This window comes from Parasteatoda tepidariorum, chromosome X1 (assembly GCF_043381705.1).
Source record: "Parasteatoda tepidariorum isolate YZ-2023 chromosome X1, CAS_Ptep_4.0, whole genome shotgun sequence".
NCBI classification, from domain to species: domain Eukaryota; kingdom Metazoa; phylum Arthropoda; class Arachnida; order Araneae; family Theridiidae; genus Parasteatoda; species Parasteatoda tepidariorum.
Genome location: NC_092214.1, coordinates 73,200,386 through 73,217,939, shown reverse-complemented (window position 1 = coordinate 73,217,939; position 17,554 = coordinate 73,200,386). Strand labels below are relative to the sequence as shown.

The 17,554-nt window shown below is 29.4% G+C and overlaps 1 protein-coding gene across 1 annotated transcript; it reads right to left on the bottom strand.

The window, feature by feature from the left end:
- Positions 1–2,195: 2,195 nt before the first annotated feature.
- Positions 2,196–12,834, bottom strand: LOC107440076 (uncharacterized). Its single transcript, XM_016052863.2, has 3 exons — positions 12,588–12,834; positions 6,559–6,732; positions 2,196–2,375 (listed from the first exon to the last, which is right to left on the bottom strand). Exons 1-3 carry the CDS (start codon positions 12,721–12,723, stop codon positions 2,251–2,253), a joined length of 435 nt encoding a protein of 144 aa, XP_015908349.1. The 5' UTR covers positions 12,724–12,834; the 3' UTR covers positions 2,196–2,250.
- Between the last annotated feature and the right edge of the window lie 4,720 nt (positions 12,835–17,554).

Genomic DNA, 17,554 nt, shown 5'->3' with positions numbered 1-17,554 from the left:
CCCCAGATATCCTATGTGATTTGTGAATTTTCAGTTAAAAATAGATTGTTTTCAAGTATTGCACAATAAATACCCCTAAAAGAAATTTTTGTGATAAAGTGGCTAATAAATTTTTTGTAAATGTGTCTTTTGTAATCGCAAAAATTTAATACACTGAAACTTCCAGGAAAAACCATCTCTATTTATGACCACTTTTGATAGGCCCGAAATTTTTTCCATAGGCTTTGTGTTGAAGAAAACATTTAGGAAAGACCGTTTTAACCCCTCCCATCGACCGGGCAAATATCTACACCTAATGCGGAAGAGATTAAATAAGGAAACGCAGAAAATTATGAAGCAACTAAATTAAAATGTATTCAAAATATTTGCGTGAGGATCTTATTTCGAGAGCTTTTTTGACGATACAACCTCGTGTTGCAGTCAGAGTGCACTATAGACGATGCTATCAATGATTTACTTTAAGGAGTGGAAAGTTAAATTAGAAAAAAAAAAAATCTCAAGCAAACACACCTCTTTTCATCTCTGAAAGCTAACTAATTTTTATGATATAAAATTATTTGCAAACTTGAACAAAGAACATAATTGTTTATTCATTTAAAATAACTTTATCATTCATAATTGGTAAATTTGTTTTTACCCATAATTATATCAGTTGGGATTATTTTTATAGACGCTAAATTTTATTCATCGATCCGTCTTTTCATGACTCCAACAGAAGTGGCATTTCCGCACCAAGTAAATCACACTGACTAAAATAAAAATCGTTCACGAAGAATCATGTACCTTCCATAATAATTTTGAAGTCAATTGGGGGTAACCTCTAAGAACGACCAACCTACCTCAATGACCATTTTACTGTGGTGGCTCCCTAGAGGTTTCACTGTATAAAATAATTTTTTTTATCTTCTGATAAAAACTTGATAATTCTAATTGACTTGAATATATAATTTGGTGTTTGTATATGTACACACATACACATTTCGGGGTATATAATTGCGGCCCTTGGTTTATATTTTTTGAATCCTTGACAAATAAGAAGTATACTCAGAAGAGGTTTCAAATAAATACTTAAGTGAGGGAAAAATTCAGATGTGATCAAAATCCAAAGAACGACTATTAAAGATGGTAGGATTGAAAACATCAAAACCAGTTTGATTGCAGGATAAGACTTGGAGATGCTTTTAACAGCTGTTAAAAGTCCTGTCTGTCTCTCCCAGCAATTGAACAGGTTTTGATGCTTTCGGTCCCGCTTTCCCAGTAGTGATTCCCAAGATTTCAATAGCGTTTGTTTCTTCCTCACTTAAATAATAATTGGATACTCCTAACTTGCATATTTTTTGACAATTCTGAAAATATACATATTAAGGCAGTCAGTTTGGAAGATCCTGCAAATTTAATTTTGTTAAATTTTCTAAATTTAGATTGTAATATTATAGCATATAATGTTGTTCCTGAATTTTTCTCTCATTTTTATCAGTCTGCAACGCATGCAAAAGTGGGGAAATTTAAATTTTTTTTTGTCATCTTTCCCTGCACTTAAATAAGTGCGTTCCTGGAAGACAAAAAATTTAGGCTCTGTAAACGTTGATTCACTGACATTTGTTACTTTTTTAAAAATGCTGATTAAATGTATTTCTTATTTTAATTTTGATGTAAAAATCTTTCCATTATTTCTGAGGCACTAGTAAAAATTTTTGAATTTTGCCAAATATCCAAGCTTTTTCTTTAAAGAAAAAAAAAAAACGTTGCAGAGAAGATAATTTGTACTAATTATCGGGTATTCGACAGAGGGAAAATATTTATAAAATTTCCGAGACAAAAAGCAAAATTTTTAAATTTTGCATTTCTTCTCTTAGAAAATAGTACCACAAGTTGAAAAACTTCAGTCGAAAAAAAAAATCGAACTTAAAATGTTCTTCTAGTAATAGCTCTTCATTTTCAATTAAATGGTTAATTGGAACTATTTGCAGTTGAAACACTACTTTGATGTTTTAAAATATGAGGTGATAGTCATTTTCTGCTATTTTAATTTCGAATACTCTTTTGAACTTCATGGAAAAAATTTCTTTAAACCCTCGGAGCTTTTTATTTATTTATTTATCTAAGCATTCCTCTTTCCTTTAAATGCATGGCTGGTAAAAAAATTATCGTATCTTTTCTGTAATGTTTGTTGATATAAATTGAAATACAAAAGATTGATTTACTTAAAACATTTTATTTTGACTTTTATACAACTTTATGTTTTAGGAGCTATAAAGCATTATAATTCTTAAGATAATTTCCATACGTTTTTCCTGCAAAAATCAGCCCGATTGTGAACTTGAGTGTCAGAGTTGCAAAGATTCCAGCTGGCATATAACCGTCCAGTTTATAACCTGCAAAAAAGGTTGCTTCTTGCAATTTCTGAAGTATGCAAAAAATCGAGGTATTTGTAAATCACCATATTTACTAATTCTTGATTATTTAGAGCTCGGTCAATACCGTGCATCTCTATTGTATTATTCAAAAATATGGATATTTTTTATCATTCAAAAATTAAATTACAGTATACGATTTCAAAAACCTTGTTTTTCCACTTGGTGTTATATATCCACTTAATGTTAATTTGAATTCTTATGTCGAAGACTTTCTTCTCAAAACCTTGTTATGTCGAATTTTTTTTTAAATAGAAAATGAAATTTTCTTTTTTTTAAATCATAAACCGATTTTTTCCCATTTAATATATAAATGTTTTGCCGACCAGGTGGCCGAGTGGTTAGCGTGCCTGACTGCGGAGCCGATAGTTGCGGGTTCACTGTATTGACTCCGCCACAGGTGCCCACTGGGTAGCGAGAAGAGAGTAGCAGTTCTGGTATTAGAGGCCAATGGGACAATACATCCCAAGTGCCCGCCATTGAAAAAAAAAATATGTATATAATTATTTTCGTCTTTTTTTAAGAAGTAAAATAATCGTTGCTGTATTTAGACTTATAGTCAACTATCATTACTTATATATTTATCAGTAGTTATTCTTATGCTTCCATGACTCTACTTTTTAGAGTAATATTTTCGAATATATTTTCCTATGTTTTAGAACATATTTAGTTCTGAACTTGTTATCTCGAAAACTCGCTATCTTGAATTTTTTTTAGACTTTGAGAGATCGAGAGTATACTCTTTTTAATTTAATTCGTTTCTCAGGGAATAACACTCATTCATAAATGTAATCTTTTTATTACACAGTGTTTTTTATTACCTAGTGCTTGGGTGCTGAATCAATCTATTTTTAGAGATTCTTTCTACAACTGCGTATTACATTTTCATCGAATTCGAAAACTGTTACATGGTTGCTAAATGTTTTATTAAAAAGACGTTATTATTTCCCATGCTCTCTTTTTCAGCTAACAAATTTGAATGTGTTAGGCTAAGAAAAGATGTTTTGGCAATAATATAAAACAATAGCAAATGCATGGATTCCTTGGCGAAAACTGATCTAACATCTACATATCATTTGCATTTTTGATTTCTTGATATTCGGCCGACCCATTTTTGGATTTATGACTATTAATGTTCAATTCCGTAGCCTTGAAATGAATTAATTGATCATTGGGATAAACTAGCCATAGTGGAGGACTTTTTCTATGGAACTAACCAGCATTTGCGTTACATAAAGAGCAGTGCCGTAGCGAGCTTAACTCGCTCCCGGGGCACAATACCTTTTTAGCGCCCCCCCCCATTCGAAATCCATCTAATATTATAAGTAAAATATACTCGCAAAGTAATAAATAAATAAAGTAGAATAAATAAAGTCATAGGCTCAAGTTAGGCATTAAATTTGAGACAAAAAATGTAGTTGAGAAAACAAGACTAGACTTTGAAATGTATATGATCATCTAGAATTAGTTCATAAGATACCTATTATTTATTTTACATATTTATAAAGAAATATTTTAAAAACACGCAGTTTTAAAACAATAAAAAAGTAAATATTTATTATCTCTAAGGAGATACATATATTTAATAATATGATTATAATACAATTATAAAACTAATTACTATGTGTAAATTTTCCGCTTTTGATGAAGCAAATTTATCAATAATATCATCAAAGTTGATCATTTCAAATTTTTCTCTTTCCACACTTAAAAATGCCAGGTCACTTAGGTGATCTTGTCCCACCGTTGATCGTAGATATGTCAAAATTAATTTTAATTTGCTGAATGACCATTCGCAGTTAGCAATTGATACTGAGATAGTCAGGAGTATTTGAAGTGCCACTCTCAGGTTTGGAAAAACATCTTCTCCATACGGGATTATAAAAGTAAGAAATTCTAATGGAGTTTTAAGTTCAATTTCTTTTCTACAAAGGAGTAACATTTTACAGTCACATTCTTCGATAAAGAGTTCTATTCCATTGAAATCTGTATTATACACTGTACAAACATACAAACGATTTTTGTACAGTGCAAATATTTGGAGATAATATATGTAACCACACAGCGTAGATGCCATAAGGAAGTGCTGACAGATACAGGTCGAGTCAGCCAGCCAGTGGAAAAGACGTGTCATTTCTATTATGAATATATTATTACAGTTTGATTAGTGTTCCTTTTTATTTACGAATTAACATTTATTATATTTCACTGGCACTAAATTTAATATATTTTTTGCAGAAATAAATTATAATAAAAATAAAAATTATCCAACAATTTTTTTTGTTTTGCTGACCATTTGGCGCCCCTTTGTGAGTATCGCCCGGGGCATGATGCCCCCCCTTGCTCCCCCCTCGCTACGCCACTGATAAAGAGGAAAGCCTCCCACCGTTAGCCATACGACAATGGGATTCTAATCTATGATCCGTCTATCACTAAAAATGTTTTTTTTGTCAGTACTGAGGTCATTGCGAGCTGGGATAGGATTATTAACATCGTTTTAATTTTGTAAAAAAGTTCATTTTAACCTGTGGTCTTAAAATTTTGTAATAGATATTTCAGATGAAAAATTTTGATATTGTTGACAGAATATTCATATTTAATTTCTCTCAAAAAATATGTGCATGTATTTTGTTTTTCATTCATTTTCATGAATTTATTTTAATTTTGGAAAATTTATATTACTTATATCAAAAGTCACAAAAACCACAGTGATCTTATAATTTTGTTACACACTGTATATATTTTGAAAGCGAATGAAACTTTTAATTAGGTAATATCTTACCGCTTCAGTTTCTTGGAATAATTTATTTAGTAACTAGTTCATTTATAGTTAACGTTCCAACCGATAGTGTAAACGAAAATTTTATTACCTTTATAACACATCATGATAGTTAAGTTAACGCAAATTGAATGTTTATGACAGAAATATGAGGATAAAACACTATTATTGTAGCATATCGACTTTAGTTTCCACATCAAAAAGAAGAAAAAAATGTGACTGGATACTTTTGAACATGCAAGCATTGTGGTTTATTTATTTTATTCATTATTTTTTTAAAGTTTAAAAGCATGTATACACATAATAAATGAAAAATAATCTATTATTTAAATTTGATAACAATAATAAATAAAATGAAAATTATTTGTTTTTGTCTTCACTCATTTAAAAAGATGCATATACTACACGGAGATTTTAGCAAGCCATTGTGTTTTCATCCAAAGGACATTTTTATGAACTGTGCAAAAATATTTCCTGGTGGTGGGTTTCATTGAAATACGGCTTTTACACGCAGTGAAATACACATCAACAATACGAATTAAAATAGAATTTTAAGATCAGAAATGACTTTTTTTTTAAAAAAATAAATCAAATAAAAATGGTCTCTCACTTATACACCTGTCCAAAAGGATTATATATATAAACCCCAAAGAAAACGAAACGTTTATACCAGTGCAGATATGAATTATACAAGGATCACATTTGTGATTTAACAATCAGCATTTACTGATCAGTATTTCAGTTGTTCGTTTTGAATTAGATTAATTGGAATCTAATTGGCTTTTAATATTTGTTATTTTTTGACAGATAGCAATAAATGAAGTAAGAACACGTATAATTATTTTTCTTTGTTCAGAGATGTTTTAAAATGAATCTTTAAAATGGATGTATATTTTGAAATGAAATCGATTTAGGGTGTTCTATAATCACCACACCACCTTTAATTTATATTTTCAGATTCCTTATAAAAATCATGTAAAAAAAACACATTAAGAGCCGCAAATTAATGCTTAAGCAAAGAAGAAATAAAAACATTCTCAAAATCTTCGGAATCTCTAGTGAGGAAGACTGGAAGAAAAACATCCAAACCAGTTTAATTGGCTAATGAAATTCGGAGAATCTCTAATAATCGTCTTTGTCTGTTTCTACTGGTAATCAGTTGATCATGTTTTCAGTTCCACATTTTTCAGTATTGATACGCTTAATTTGAACCCTATTGTGCATAATTTGTGAGCTTTATTTTTAGCAAAAATTCTATAATCAGTATTAAGGGTAGTCTTTACGGAACACCTCGTGTACAGTGATTCAACTAAAGTTAGTATGCATCTGCAAATAAGATGCATGAAGAAAGGATGTATCACTTACCTTCTTTAAAAACTGCTACTAAAGAGAAATAAGTAATTGCTGCTACAATAGCTACAATAGTTGTAATTCCGCCGAAAATTGTTACATTTTTTAGTGACTCAGGTGTTTGATTTCGATGTAAAGTATTTCTTCTGTAACTTATATGAAGTCTCGCATTCATTGCTGCAAAAATAGCTAAAAAAAAGGAAAAAATGTAATTTTCAATTTTTTTTTATAGTGTTCACAAAACTGGATGTCAATTTTTATTTAAGAGGTATAAAAATACAGGAAATCTTTTTAATTTTTTTGATAATTAAATTAGTATATTAAAATGTCAAATGTCATTGAAGCATTCTGTCATTATGTTTCTAAATTTTGTTGGACCGTCAACTGGGATTACTTTTCACAGTTTTAAACTCGTAGCAAAAAAAAATCGTTAATTGAAAAAAGGAAAATAATATCTGAACTTGGAAGACGACAGGATAAAATATAGTTTCACTGTCTTCTTTTCCAGTCAAAATTCAAAGCAATTGGTGGGAAAAGTTATGAATGTAATCGGGATAGTTTTGCCCACCAGATAATTTTTTTTATTAAAAACTTTCTCTTAAGTCGGTTTCTGCAAAATGTTGCCTTCGTCAGGGGAAAGAGGGTAAAATGAGCAAAATTAATCTTGAAAACAATTGAAAAATATTTGTTTATTACTATTTATTATTTTTATAAATTTTATTTTTACTTGGCACTCGTTAAATTGTTAGATTCACGTAGTTTGAGTAGATAATCATTTGCAAAAATAATGAAAAAAAGAAAAGGAGAACATGTCCTTAAGTATGATTATGCAGTTCTCGAAAAATCTTCAATAAAAAAGGACACTTTCCTTGGAAATGAAGTTTTTTCTTTATCTCATAAAATAAGACAAACGAATGGAGTATATTCGGTCACACATTGTAGTAAGGACCGAAGCTTTCTCGTAAACTAGACCGAAAGGAAAAACAGTTTCCTAAGAAAATAAGAATTCCCGGTTATATAATAACTATCTATAAATAATAACAGCCCCAAAAGACTTAAAAGTTTATTTTCTAAAAGAGGTCAACCTTCGTTTATGAGAAGGTACCCCAACATAGAATCGAGTTAACATGTCTTATATACTAGTGAATTGGAATTGTATTTTTGTAGTGGTAAACACACTACAAGTGTATAATGATAAATTGGACATTCAGAAAAAATGCTGGATTCATCTACTTTTTGTTTTGTTGATAAAGTGAACACTGTCTTTTTTGCAAGTACAGGGATTTTCTAAAAATGTGAATTTTTTCTTTCGATTCTTTCTTCATCAGAACTGATTGAGTTGAAATGTAGCTTCAAGTGGAGCTTCAATGTAGCTTCAATCACCTAAATGCAGATAAATCATGGCAGGATTAGGCAGTAGGGAAGCAATCCTACCGTAGGCAGTAAGAAATAATCCTGTATTGTTTGTATTTTGATATTTATAAGAAAAAATTCAACTTTGAAACTTCGGGGTTTACCTGAACATATTTTTCCATACTTTAAATTACAAATGCAGGTGAAACAGAATTTCCTCGTGGTATATCAGTGTCTCCAGTAGTACATACAACCAAAGAATATATAATGTGATGTTCTTTGGTATAACGTCCTCTTTGGGGGACGGACGGTTCAAATTGTCTTCTCCACAATGTTAGAAACTTTTCTTTGTACTTTTTATTTTATTCTCAGTTTTAATTTCGATACAAAAGTATATTTTTCTTCAAAACTTACGCACTAAAAACTGCCTAAACTGGCAATTGGGGTTTATTATCCCAAAACATTTGTACGGTACGATACAGTACTTTCATTTACGTCACACTAGAGCTGCACAAGTTGCACAATAGGCTATTGGCGACGGTCTGGGAAACATCCCTGCGGATGATCCGGAGACAACATACATACGTCACATCCCGTTTTACAGGACGGGCATATTCACTCACCATCCATCCATCCGCAGATCGTAATCTTGACCTGAGCCAAAGCACAATCAATCTCTGATCCAGTACCCCCAGAGATATTAATTTGTTACGGGAGCTTGGAGGACTTTGCGACTCCGACATATTCAGCGTGCATCAGTCACCATTTTGTACACGTGAGTCTTAGGGTGACGGTGATCGAACTCACGACCTCTCGGACATGGACCCAACATCCTACTAGCCAGACTATCCCGGCCCCAAAACATTTGCAAACAGCATGAGAACTTTCGTTGTGAAACTTACAGAGGGGCCAACTGCCATTTTTCTACATCATTCTTGGAGTACCACAGTGACCAGTTGGAGTCCCACTGATCGTAAGACACGGTTCCCAGACAACATGTTTTGAAATGAGGAGTACAAGATTTTTTCCGCTGCATTAGGAACTTTTTATGGGGTATTAAACAAAAGCATTCAGATTATTCGAAATTACGATTGTATTTTATGGCCCCGAGCTTTTAAGATACGACAGCTGTATTTGCACTTCGCTGCACTTAAAAAAAAAGCTTAAATTCCCTCAAAGGTCTACTAAATGAATGGTGTTTCCTACAGAAGGGAGCGCTGCAAGCTCTTGGGGTTACTGTTTTTGGTGTGTTTTGAAGCTCACAACATGATCCTTTGAGACTCTCTTGAGTAGAATTTCTTGTATATGTGTATTTCTTCTTACCTGATTTATTATTTGTGTTTAAAAGAAAAATCGTCATTTGAAGACCCGTCATTTCAAAACATAGAATTTTCATTAGAAAAAAGAAAACACTCCTTACCTTGTTTCGAAATTTAAACCTGAATGATAATTTGTGGAATGAACTTAATCTCGCAGCTAGAATAATATGCTAACGTATGATGGTACACCAAGAACAAACAGTAATGAAAGTAAAAAGAGGCAAAATCAGAAAAAAAGCGAGTTCTTTCTAAATCTAACACCTTTTTTAATAATGCATGTCTAAGTAACTAAAGCGAATTTTCACTTCAAACTCACCAGAATTACTTAATATCATTAATATCTCATGAAATACCAGGGCTAAAGAAAATAGAAGGGCTAGTTCATTCCGCTCTTAGAGCTGAAGCTACGATTTCCCTCCTCATGACGTCACTGTATACACAGATCTCGGAGATCGCTAGCAAAGATATTATAACTTGCATTTTTCTCTCTGTAAAAATAAGTTAGACTTTTTCTGGTTATTAGATTTCAAACTTTACATAATTAACACATTATTTCCGTTCATAAACATAGTTCAAAAAAACTTTATTGGCCATTATATTAAAAAAATACTATTTTAAACTTATAAAAATATTTTACTAGTTGGCGAAAATGACACTATAAATACTTTATTTTAAAAAGTTCAGTTTTAACTTTAATTATTAAGAAAAGCATATATCGACACTTTTTTATCTACATAATCTTTGATAACTATAAGTTGGGTTAAGTTTAGAATCCTGATTTTAAAATATGCCGTTAATAGCAATTTGTTCATACTTAATCATTAGGAAACTTCAACCTTAAACACTAATTACAGAAACAAAATAATAATTTAGGTTCATAATAATATTTGAAATTTTACAATTGCTTATAGATATTTAAATTTAAGATAATATAATTTATAGATATTTAATTTTAAGATAATATAATTTAAAAAAATCATAAATATTTAGAATTACTATATTAAAAAATATGTTATGAAATTAGGATAATTTTAACAATGAACTATATATTTTATTTATACTTTTTATTTGCGCTTTAATTTTCTTTGACTTTATCCATTTTTAATTTTTTCGCCTGTCTTTCTTTTTGAAGTAACGAGTTGGTTTCTATTTAGATGGTGAATTTTTATAAAAGTTCTTAACGATAGAATAAACGTATTGCTGTTTTATATTATATGTGTCATTTCGTTTGCAATTCGTTGAATCCATTCTTTATATACTTGTTCATTTACTTTAGGGAACACGTGGAAAATTATATTTTTCCTTTTGTGTTTCTATCAGAATTTTTGCAAGTTGCAATTGCGCAAACTGGCATTTCATTAACAGTTTTAAATTTTTGTAAATTCACTACAATAAAGTGAGGAAAATCATTTTATAAGACAACAAATGCCTTGGAATATGTCACAAAAAGGAATGCTCCAATATTAGTTAGAGCTAGTTAGACCGAACTCTCCGTTCTTGAAGTAAAAGTGCCACAGTGACGTCACTGGAGAAAATCGGAGGTTTGGCGGAGAGAGTTTCTTCAAAGGAGTGAACCAGCCATTCTATTCTCTTTAGCCCTGATGAAATACAGTAGATTTGAGCTCATATAATTTAATAACAAAATTATGGGATTGAAAATCGCAGAATAAGCTGTAGTAAGCAGCTATATACTTTCTAACCGGAAGTAGAGCAGGTCAGGAGCTCGAGAGTGTTGTTGTTTACATTTATATCGAAAACCCCATCCATGTAACTACTTATGATTGATGTTTCCAAATGTAGAAAAGAATGCAAAAGTATTCACTAAACAAGTTTAGTTAAGATTTGTTTTCATGTTAGTAAGAAATATATTGACTTTTGATTATTTCTATTATCTGATTCATAGCTAACAGACTATTATTGCAGAATAAATTGATACTCATGATATTATTTGTTTTATTAAAAAGCGATGTTTTATACTATAAATAATTTTGAGAAAGCTATTCGATGAGAAGGAAATTGTTATCTTTACTGTATAAAACTAGAAATATTTTACGTTCAACAGTGGATCGTAAGATGCGGTTCCCGGTAGATCACCGAAGTCAAGGTCGTTGGTTAAGATCAGTGAGTGGAAGGGTAACAGCCTACGAAGGGACCTAGGGTGCGCGGTATCGGTCCTTACAAAACTATTCTACACTAAAGTGCTCGACGTCACGCGTAGGATAGCAAATCGGGGGAACCATCCCTTCCGCTGAAGATCAAAATTGTGATGACATTTCGGATTATCCTTAGGGATGTTTCCCAGACCGTCACCAATAGCTCATTACGAGCTTTAGTGCGACGTAAATAAAATGCTACTACTTCATTATTTTTGAACTATAATGCCCATCAACTCATGATCAGTTCAATATCTGAATGTTGCCATAGTGTTTGCTATACTTCAATGTAGTTTCGATAAAATTTCTCTAGATTTAGTTAACTATTTGATTTTGTTGGCTATTTCTTCCAAAGCCTTTGAACATTCATGGATAATATTCAGTTTATTTGTATCAGAACTGTAAATTCTTAAATAATTTATTCAAAAAACAAACTAAATACGGGCTCGTAAACTAATTTGACGAAACTGACGTTTAAAAGAAAAAAACTATACCTTATTTGTTTAAACATTGAATAATTTTTTTTTTTGAATCATTGTATATTTTAAGAACTTTTTGAGTACAAAGGGGCGTAAAATATTACTGTATCATGCATGATGATACATCGGGAACTAAAACTGATAAAAATTATCCTTTATCGTCTTTTGTTTACTCTTTTTAATTAAAAGTCAAAATTCATGTTTATGAACGAAAAAAATCTTTTTCTAGAATATATTTTTGACCATTTTTCGCAATACAAATCTTTTATTTTCATTTTATTTTATTTATTATTATTTTTTTTTATCAAATAGTATGTTATTCTTTCATAATTGCAGGAAAATAACTTTTTGATTAATTATATTGATTAAAAATTTCTACATGTTCATGTACATTACCATTTTCGATATTATACAGGAAAACAATCACAATTTCACATTTAAAGCATTATTAACGCTTTTGTTTACACTTCTATTTAAAGTCAATAATTTTAGTAACGCGCATGCGCAAATAGTTCAGAATTGTCAGATGAGCTGATAACATTAATAAAAGCATTGTAATTTTTTGTTCTTTTATGCTTTCATAAAACTTGATTACTATTTTCATTCATAAATCAGGTAATTGTCCTTAAAATCAGCCAAATTCAAAATTATACAAAGTTAAATAACAAAATTTTCATTACTTCCTCTTAGCAAAGAAAGCTTAAAATAATAAAATAACTTTTCTTTATAAAGGTTCTCACCTGATAAAAGCCCCCAAACAGCAGCATGATAATTTTTATACGCTAAAAATGTAATTAAAATAGAAGCGCCTGATAAAATACCTAATACGGATGTAACTATTTTGAATAAAATACATTTTGGCTTATTGTCTTCCATTTTGAAATTTCACGGAAGAATTCGTTCGACTGATTTTCAGACGGTATATTTATTTCGGTGACCTTGGAAGGAAAACAGAAGAGTTCATGAATGCGAAGTACGAAGATAATGAATGAATTGTTATTTTATCTTTTGGCGAAAGAGATTAATAGTTGTGGAATTGTTAGGGTTATAATAGAAAAGAAACAAAGTTAGTACTTGCAAAGGTGAAAGTTGACTATTTTTGTTGCATATTTTCGAGAAATTAGAATGCTAGTAAATAATGATAAAAATTATTCTGACAAAAGAAAACAGCAAATGAAAAATTTCAAGATTACGTAAAAAAGTTTTTTTTAAAATTCTTTTTAAAGTAATTTTATATTTATTATATATTGGTTTGAAAAAGTTAGTGTGTCTCATCGTGGTCCGTTGAATATTGAATAATGAATAGTTATTAGAATAAGTTTTCGGTTAAAAATAGAAAAAAATTAGAATGTTTTTTGGATTTATATATTTAAAAAAAATTTTTTTTTTTTTTAAGAATGCGGCAAGTTTAGAATGCTTCGCCATTAGGGGAACAAACTAATTGTTTTAAGGAGTCAGTTAAAAAAAATTAAAAATAGAATTTTTTATTTTTAATATTTTATTATATGCGTAGATAGGAGAAAACTAATTATTTTTGTGTGAATTAAATGCACTCAAGAGTACTTTGTATGCAAAGTGGCATAAAAATATTGCAAATTTATTGAGATATTAATGAATGCAATATTTTAATTGCACCTTGTAAAAGTCTCTTCTATAACAAATCGTTTTAATTTTTTTTTTAATTTTATGTTTTTTTGGTCACCAGTAATGCTTGGAAGAAATGTGTTTTGAAATGAATTCAATATTTATAACTTAAAATGCTGACGACCAATGTGGAGATGATCTCTTCAAGTTATTATGCTAGTGATGTAAGTTCAGTAAGGCGTTAGTTTTCAATGACTCAAATTGCTCAAGCATATTTTACACTACTGACTGCTACGCTTTCGTAATATATATATANTATATATTTATTTAGTTATTTATTTTTATTTTTTTAAATTTTTTTTTTAATTTTGCTTTTTTTTAGTCAGCAAATATAACAAAAAGAAACCAGCTCGTGATGAATTTACTTAAAAAAAAAAAGCAATTATTGATTTACTAAATGTCTGAATGTTCCACCGAATTTGGCGAAAGGTAAATACCATGTAATGAATTTATTATTTTTTTAAAAAGAAAAAAAACGTTTTTTGATATGATGCGTGCATAAATCTTCCAGTTATTATAGCGAAAGGCAACTATCATGTAATTAATTTTTTTTCTTTTTTTTCTTTTCAAAAAGCATTTATTGATATAATAAATGTCCGAATCTTCCTGCAAATATGGCGAAAAGAAATACCATGTAATTAATTTATTTAAAAAAATATTTTATTGATATGATAATTTCCTGAACCTTCCTCCAAATATCATGAAAATAAAATTTGTTTCGGTCCCTATACTTTTTTACTGCGTTAAGGTTTGGAAAATTGGTCCTAGTACTACAGCACTGTAGTGTCTAATATGTAAATATTATTCTCCCGTTAATTTTATAGTACCTAATAAGATACTAAGAAAATGTAAGAGAAGGAAAAATGACTGAGCTGCAGTGCAAAACATCTTTATTACAAACACGAAGGTGCATTAAAAGAAAAACATAGACAATTTAATAAATGGAAAAGTATAATGAGAAGGAAAAATGTACACACAAAGGGTGTCCTAAACACTGGACTCACAGTTTTCAAGAATTTAAACTAAGAAAACGGTTCAAAATTAAAAAAAAAGAGGATTTTCTGACGCGTAACGTTGTTAAATCCTTTTTTCTTAATAAATTTTTTAAATCATTTTTTCAGTTACAGTTACGTTTTGATGTATAAAAATTTCAATCTCTGAGTATGAGTTGTGATTGGGGGGAATTTCGAAAATATTGTATAGTGATTTTTACACATTAATGAAATTTTGATATTTAAAGATCTTAAATTTCCTTATCTGATTTAAAGAATGGTTACTCTAAGCTCCATCTTCTGAAAATTTCTTGAAATTAAAGTAAATTTTTTGTAAAGATTTTCTAGGCTCTGTCGCATGAATTCTGCTGCAATTTTTATTTTATTTTAAGGTTGACCATTTTTCTGTTATAAATTTTTAAAAACCTTTTGTCTAATTTAGGACACCCTATGGACAATGGTATACAAAACGGACAGACATTTCATTGATAATTGGAAATATTTCAGTGCATGTAAAAAATTATCGTAACTTATGTTAATACATTTCAGGAAATCGTCAAGTGCAAAATCACAAATCTTTAAAATTATGTTGTTTAATTCTGCATTATTTCAAAAAAAGAAAGAAAATGTTTGTAAAATCTTTTAATATGAAATTCTAACAAAGGAACCTCATCTAATTGCCAGGGTTTTTTAAATCAGCTAGAAAAGAATGTTTACGAACTTCCGTTTTTGAAACTTCTTTTATGAGTATTTTTTTTTAAAATAATAAACTTATGAATCCCAATTAATTCGTACTGTAGTCTTGTGTGTGTGTACATTTGTATAAATCACTTGGCACATTTAATTAAATTAGTCTTTTTTGAAAAGACTTGAAAATGCTAACAGATTTACAAAGTTGCCACGTGTGCTATAAAACTATAACAGTGATAATAAATTGACGCTGTAAGAATTTAGATTTTTAAGGTTCGTAGAGTTTTAAAAATTAAGTTAAGAAATTTGAATACGAAATCGTCGTCTGGAAATTTACATCTGTAATATACCTAGCTACCACAACCCCGAAGTTCGGGAATTTGCCCCCGTATTGATTATTCTTAGAGTTTAAATAAGTAAGGAAAAGTAAGAGCCTAATTCCCTGTTTAGTTGTTAAATTTGGATGGAAAACTGAAAAGGCGTATTTTTTCCTGAGTCCATTTTTGTAAATACCCATTTCGAGCTGTGACCACTTTCGTAAACACACGTTTCGAACTGTGTCCATTTTCGTAAATACGTATTTCGAGATGTGTTGTTGAGATTCAAAAATTCACCGACGAAATGTTACTCACCAGTTTGATTTATCAAGAGATTTTGTGGTTATAGGAAGTAATTTTACGTTTGTTGATTCCTTTAATATATATTTTTAGAATCTTTGAGAGAAATAGTCTTAAAAATAAATATAGAAGAGGTACCGTCATGTGGGGCTACTTTGTGTGGGATTTCGCAGTTTTTGAACTTTGACATGTAAAAAAACTATGTTAATTCAAACTTTAGTAAATTTTTTTTTTAAACAAACTAATACAACTTTATTGGGAACAAAAACAAACACATAAATACAAAGAATATATATTCGTCGTCAAGAGGAAAATCTTTTCCAGGCGACAAAGAAAAGTAATACAATAAATTTAAATTAGAAATTTAAAAAAAAGGAAAAAAAAAGGGGGGGGGGATATTACAGTCATAAATTATTTTGCTCATCATAAGACATCATATATTGTTGAACACTGTAATAATAGAAAAAAAATACATGAAACTATATAAAAAAAAATAACAAAGGTAATATAGGAAACTCATTTGGATTGGCACAAGACTGGTATGAAAAATCAAATGCTTCCTTTGAAGTGAAAAATAGAGATCTATATCGTCAATGTTCATCATAAATTGAAATAAAGCACGCTTAAAAGAAGAATATATTTGGATGTTTTGCAACTGGAATGGTAATTTATTATATAATTTAGGTGCTTAGTAAAAAAAACTGTTTTCGTGAAATTTCTTTTATAAAGTGGGGAATCTCATATATTTCAGTTGGTCTCCTTTCAGACACAATAGTTTTTAATTTGCATATTAATTTAATGTTGTGTAAATAAAGTAAAATACGAAAAAATAATTTACGGCGAAATGGTAATAGGTTAATTCTTGTATATATATTGGTAGTAGTTATACTTGAATTATTTATATTTAGAGAATCTTGAAGCATTTATTCTGAACTGAGATTAAAGGAAATAAATTAGTTTTATATTCGCCGCCATATATTATTGCGCCATAATTAATTAAAGAATAAAACCAGGAGTAGTAGAGTGCTTTTACAAAATTAAAATGAATTTTATTCTTTATTGTTAATATGTGTTTTCCATTTCAAATTGGAATCGATATATAGTCCTAAATATTTTATATTATTTACAGATTGTAGAATATAGCATTGACAATTTTCATTAGTACTTTTACAGGAGAGAATTTATCGATATTATATTCATAACTGGACTCAGACGAGTGAATTTGATCAATATTGGCTTATTTGTATGTAATATTTACAAATAATGAGTCAAAACATACCTTGCACAAAGTAGCCACCAAGTGGGGCTACTTTGTGCAGCAATAGGAATTCAGTTTAATAATCATGTTTTTAGCAAAATATTGATATAAAATTGTTAAAAAAGTTAATTGTTGACATTTTTAATAACAAAAACATCAAGATATGTAAAGATAATAGTTCGAAAATAATTTTCAGCGTTAAAAAAACATTTTTTCTTAAAAAGAATGTTTATTTCAAAACATTTGAATTTAAACAAAAGGAAACCATATATATTTTTGAACATTGAAATAGATGAAATTTCAAAAATAATAATTATTACATATTCATTAACATTTATAATATTGATAAATTTGAACATAACATGCTTGAATGAACATGACAGAACTTGCTCTTCAGTTTCTGTCAAAATCACCTGATGTCCTATAAAATATATTTTTATGTGTTAAATCGTTTGATTAATTCATTAGAAAAATATTTGTAGAAGAAAAATAATTGTTTACCAGCA

Bases quoted from the DNA above. Each gene is read 5' to 3' on its own strand.
- LOC107440076 (XM_016052863.2), bottom strand. From the start codon at position 12,723: ATGGAAGACAATAAGCCAAAATGTATTTTATTCAAAATAGTTACATCC. The intron at 6,733-12,587 runs GTGAGAACCTTT...CCTTTTTTTTAG, and splicing joins TGTTTGGGGGCTTTTATCAG to CTATTTTTGCAGCAATGAAT. The intron at 2,376-6,558 runs GTAAGTGATACA...CCTTTTTTGCAG, and splicing joins AGTAGCAGTTTTTAAAGAAG to GTTATAAACTGGACGGTTAT.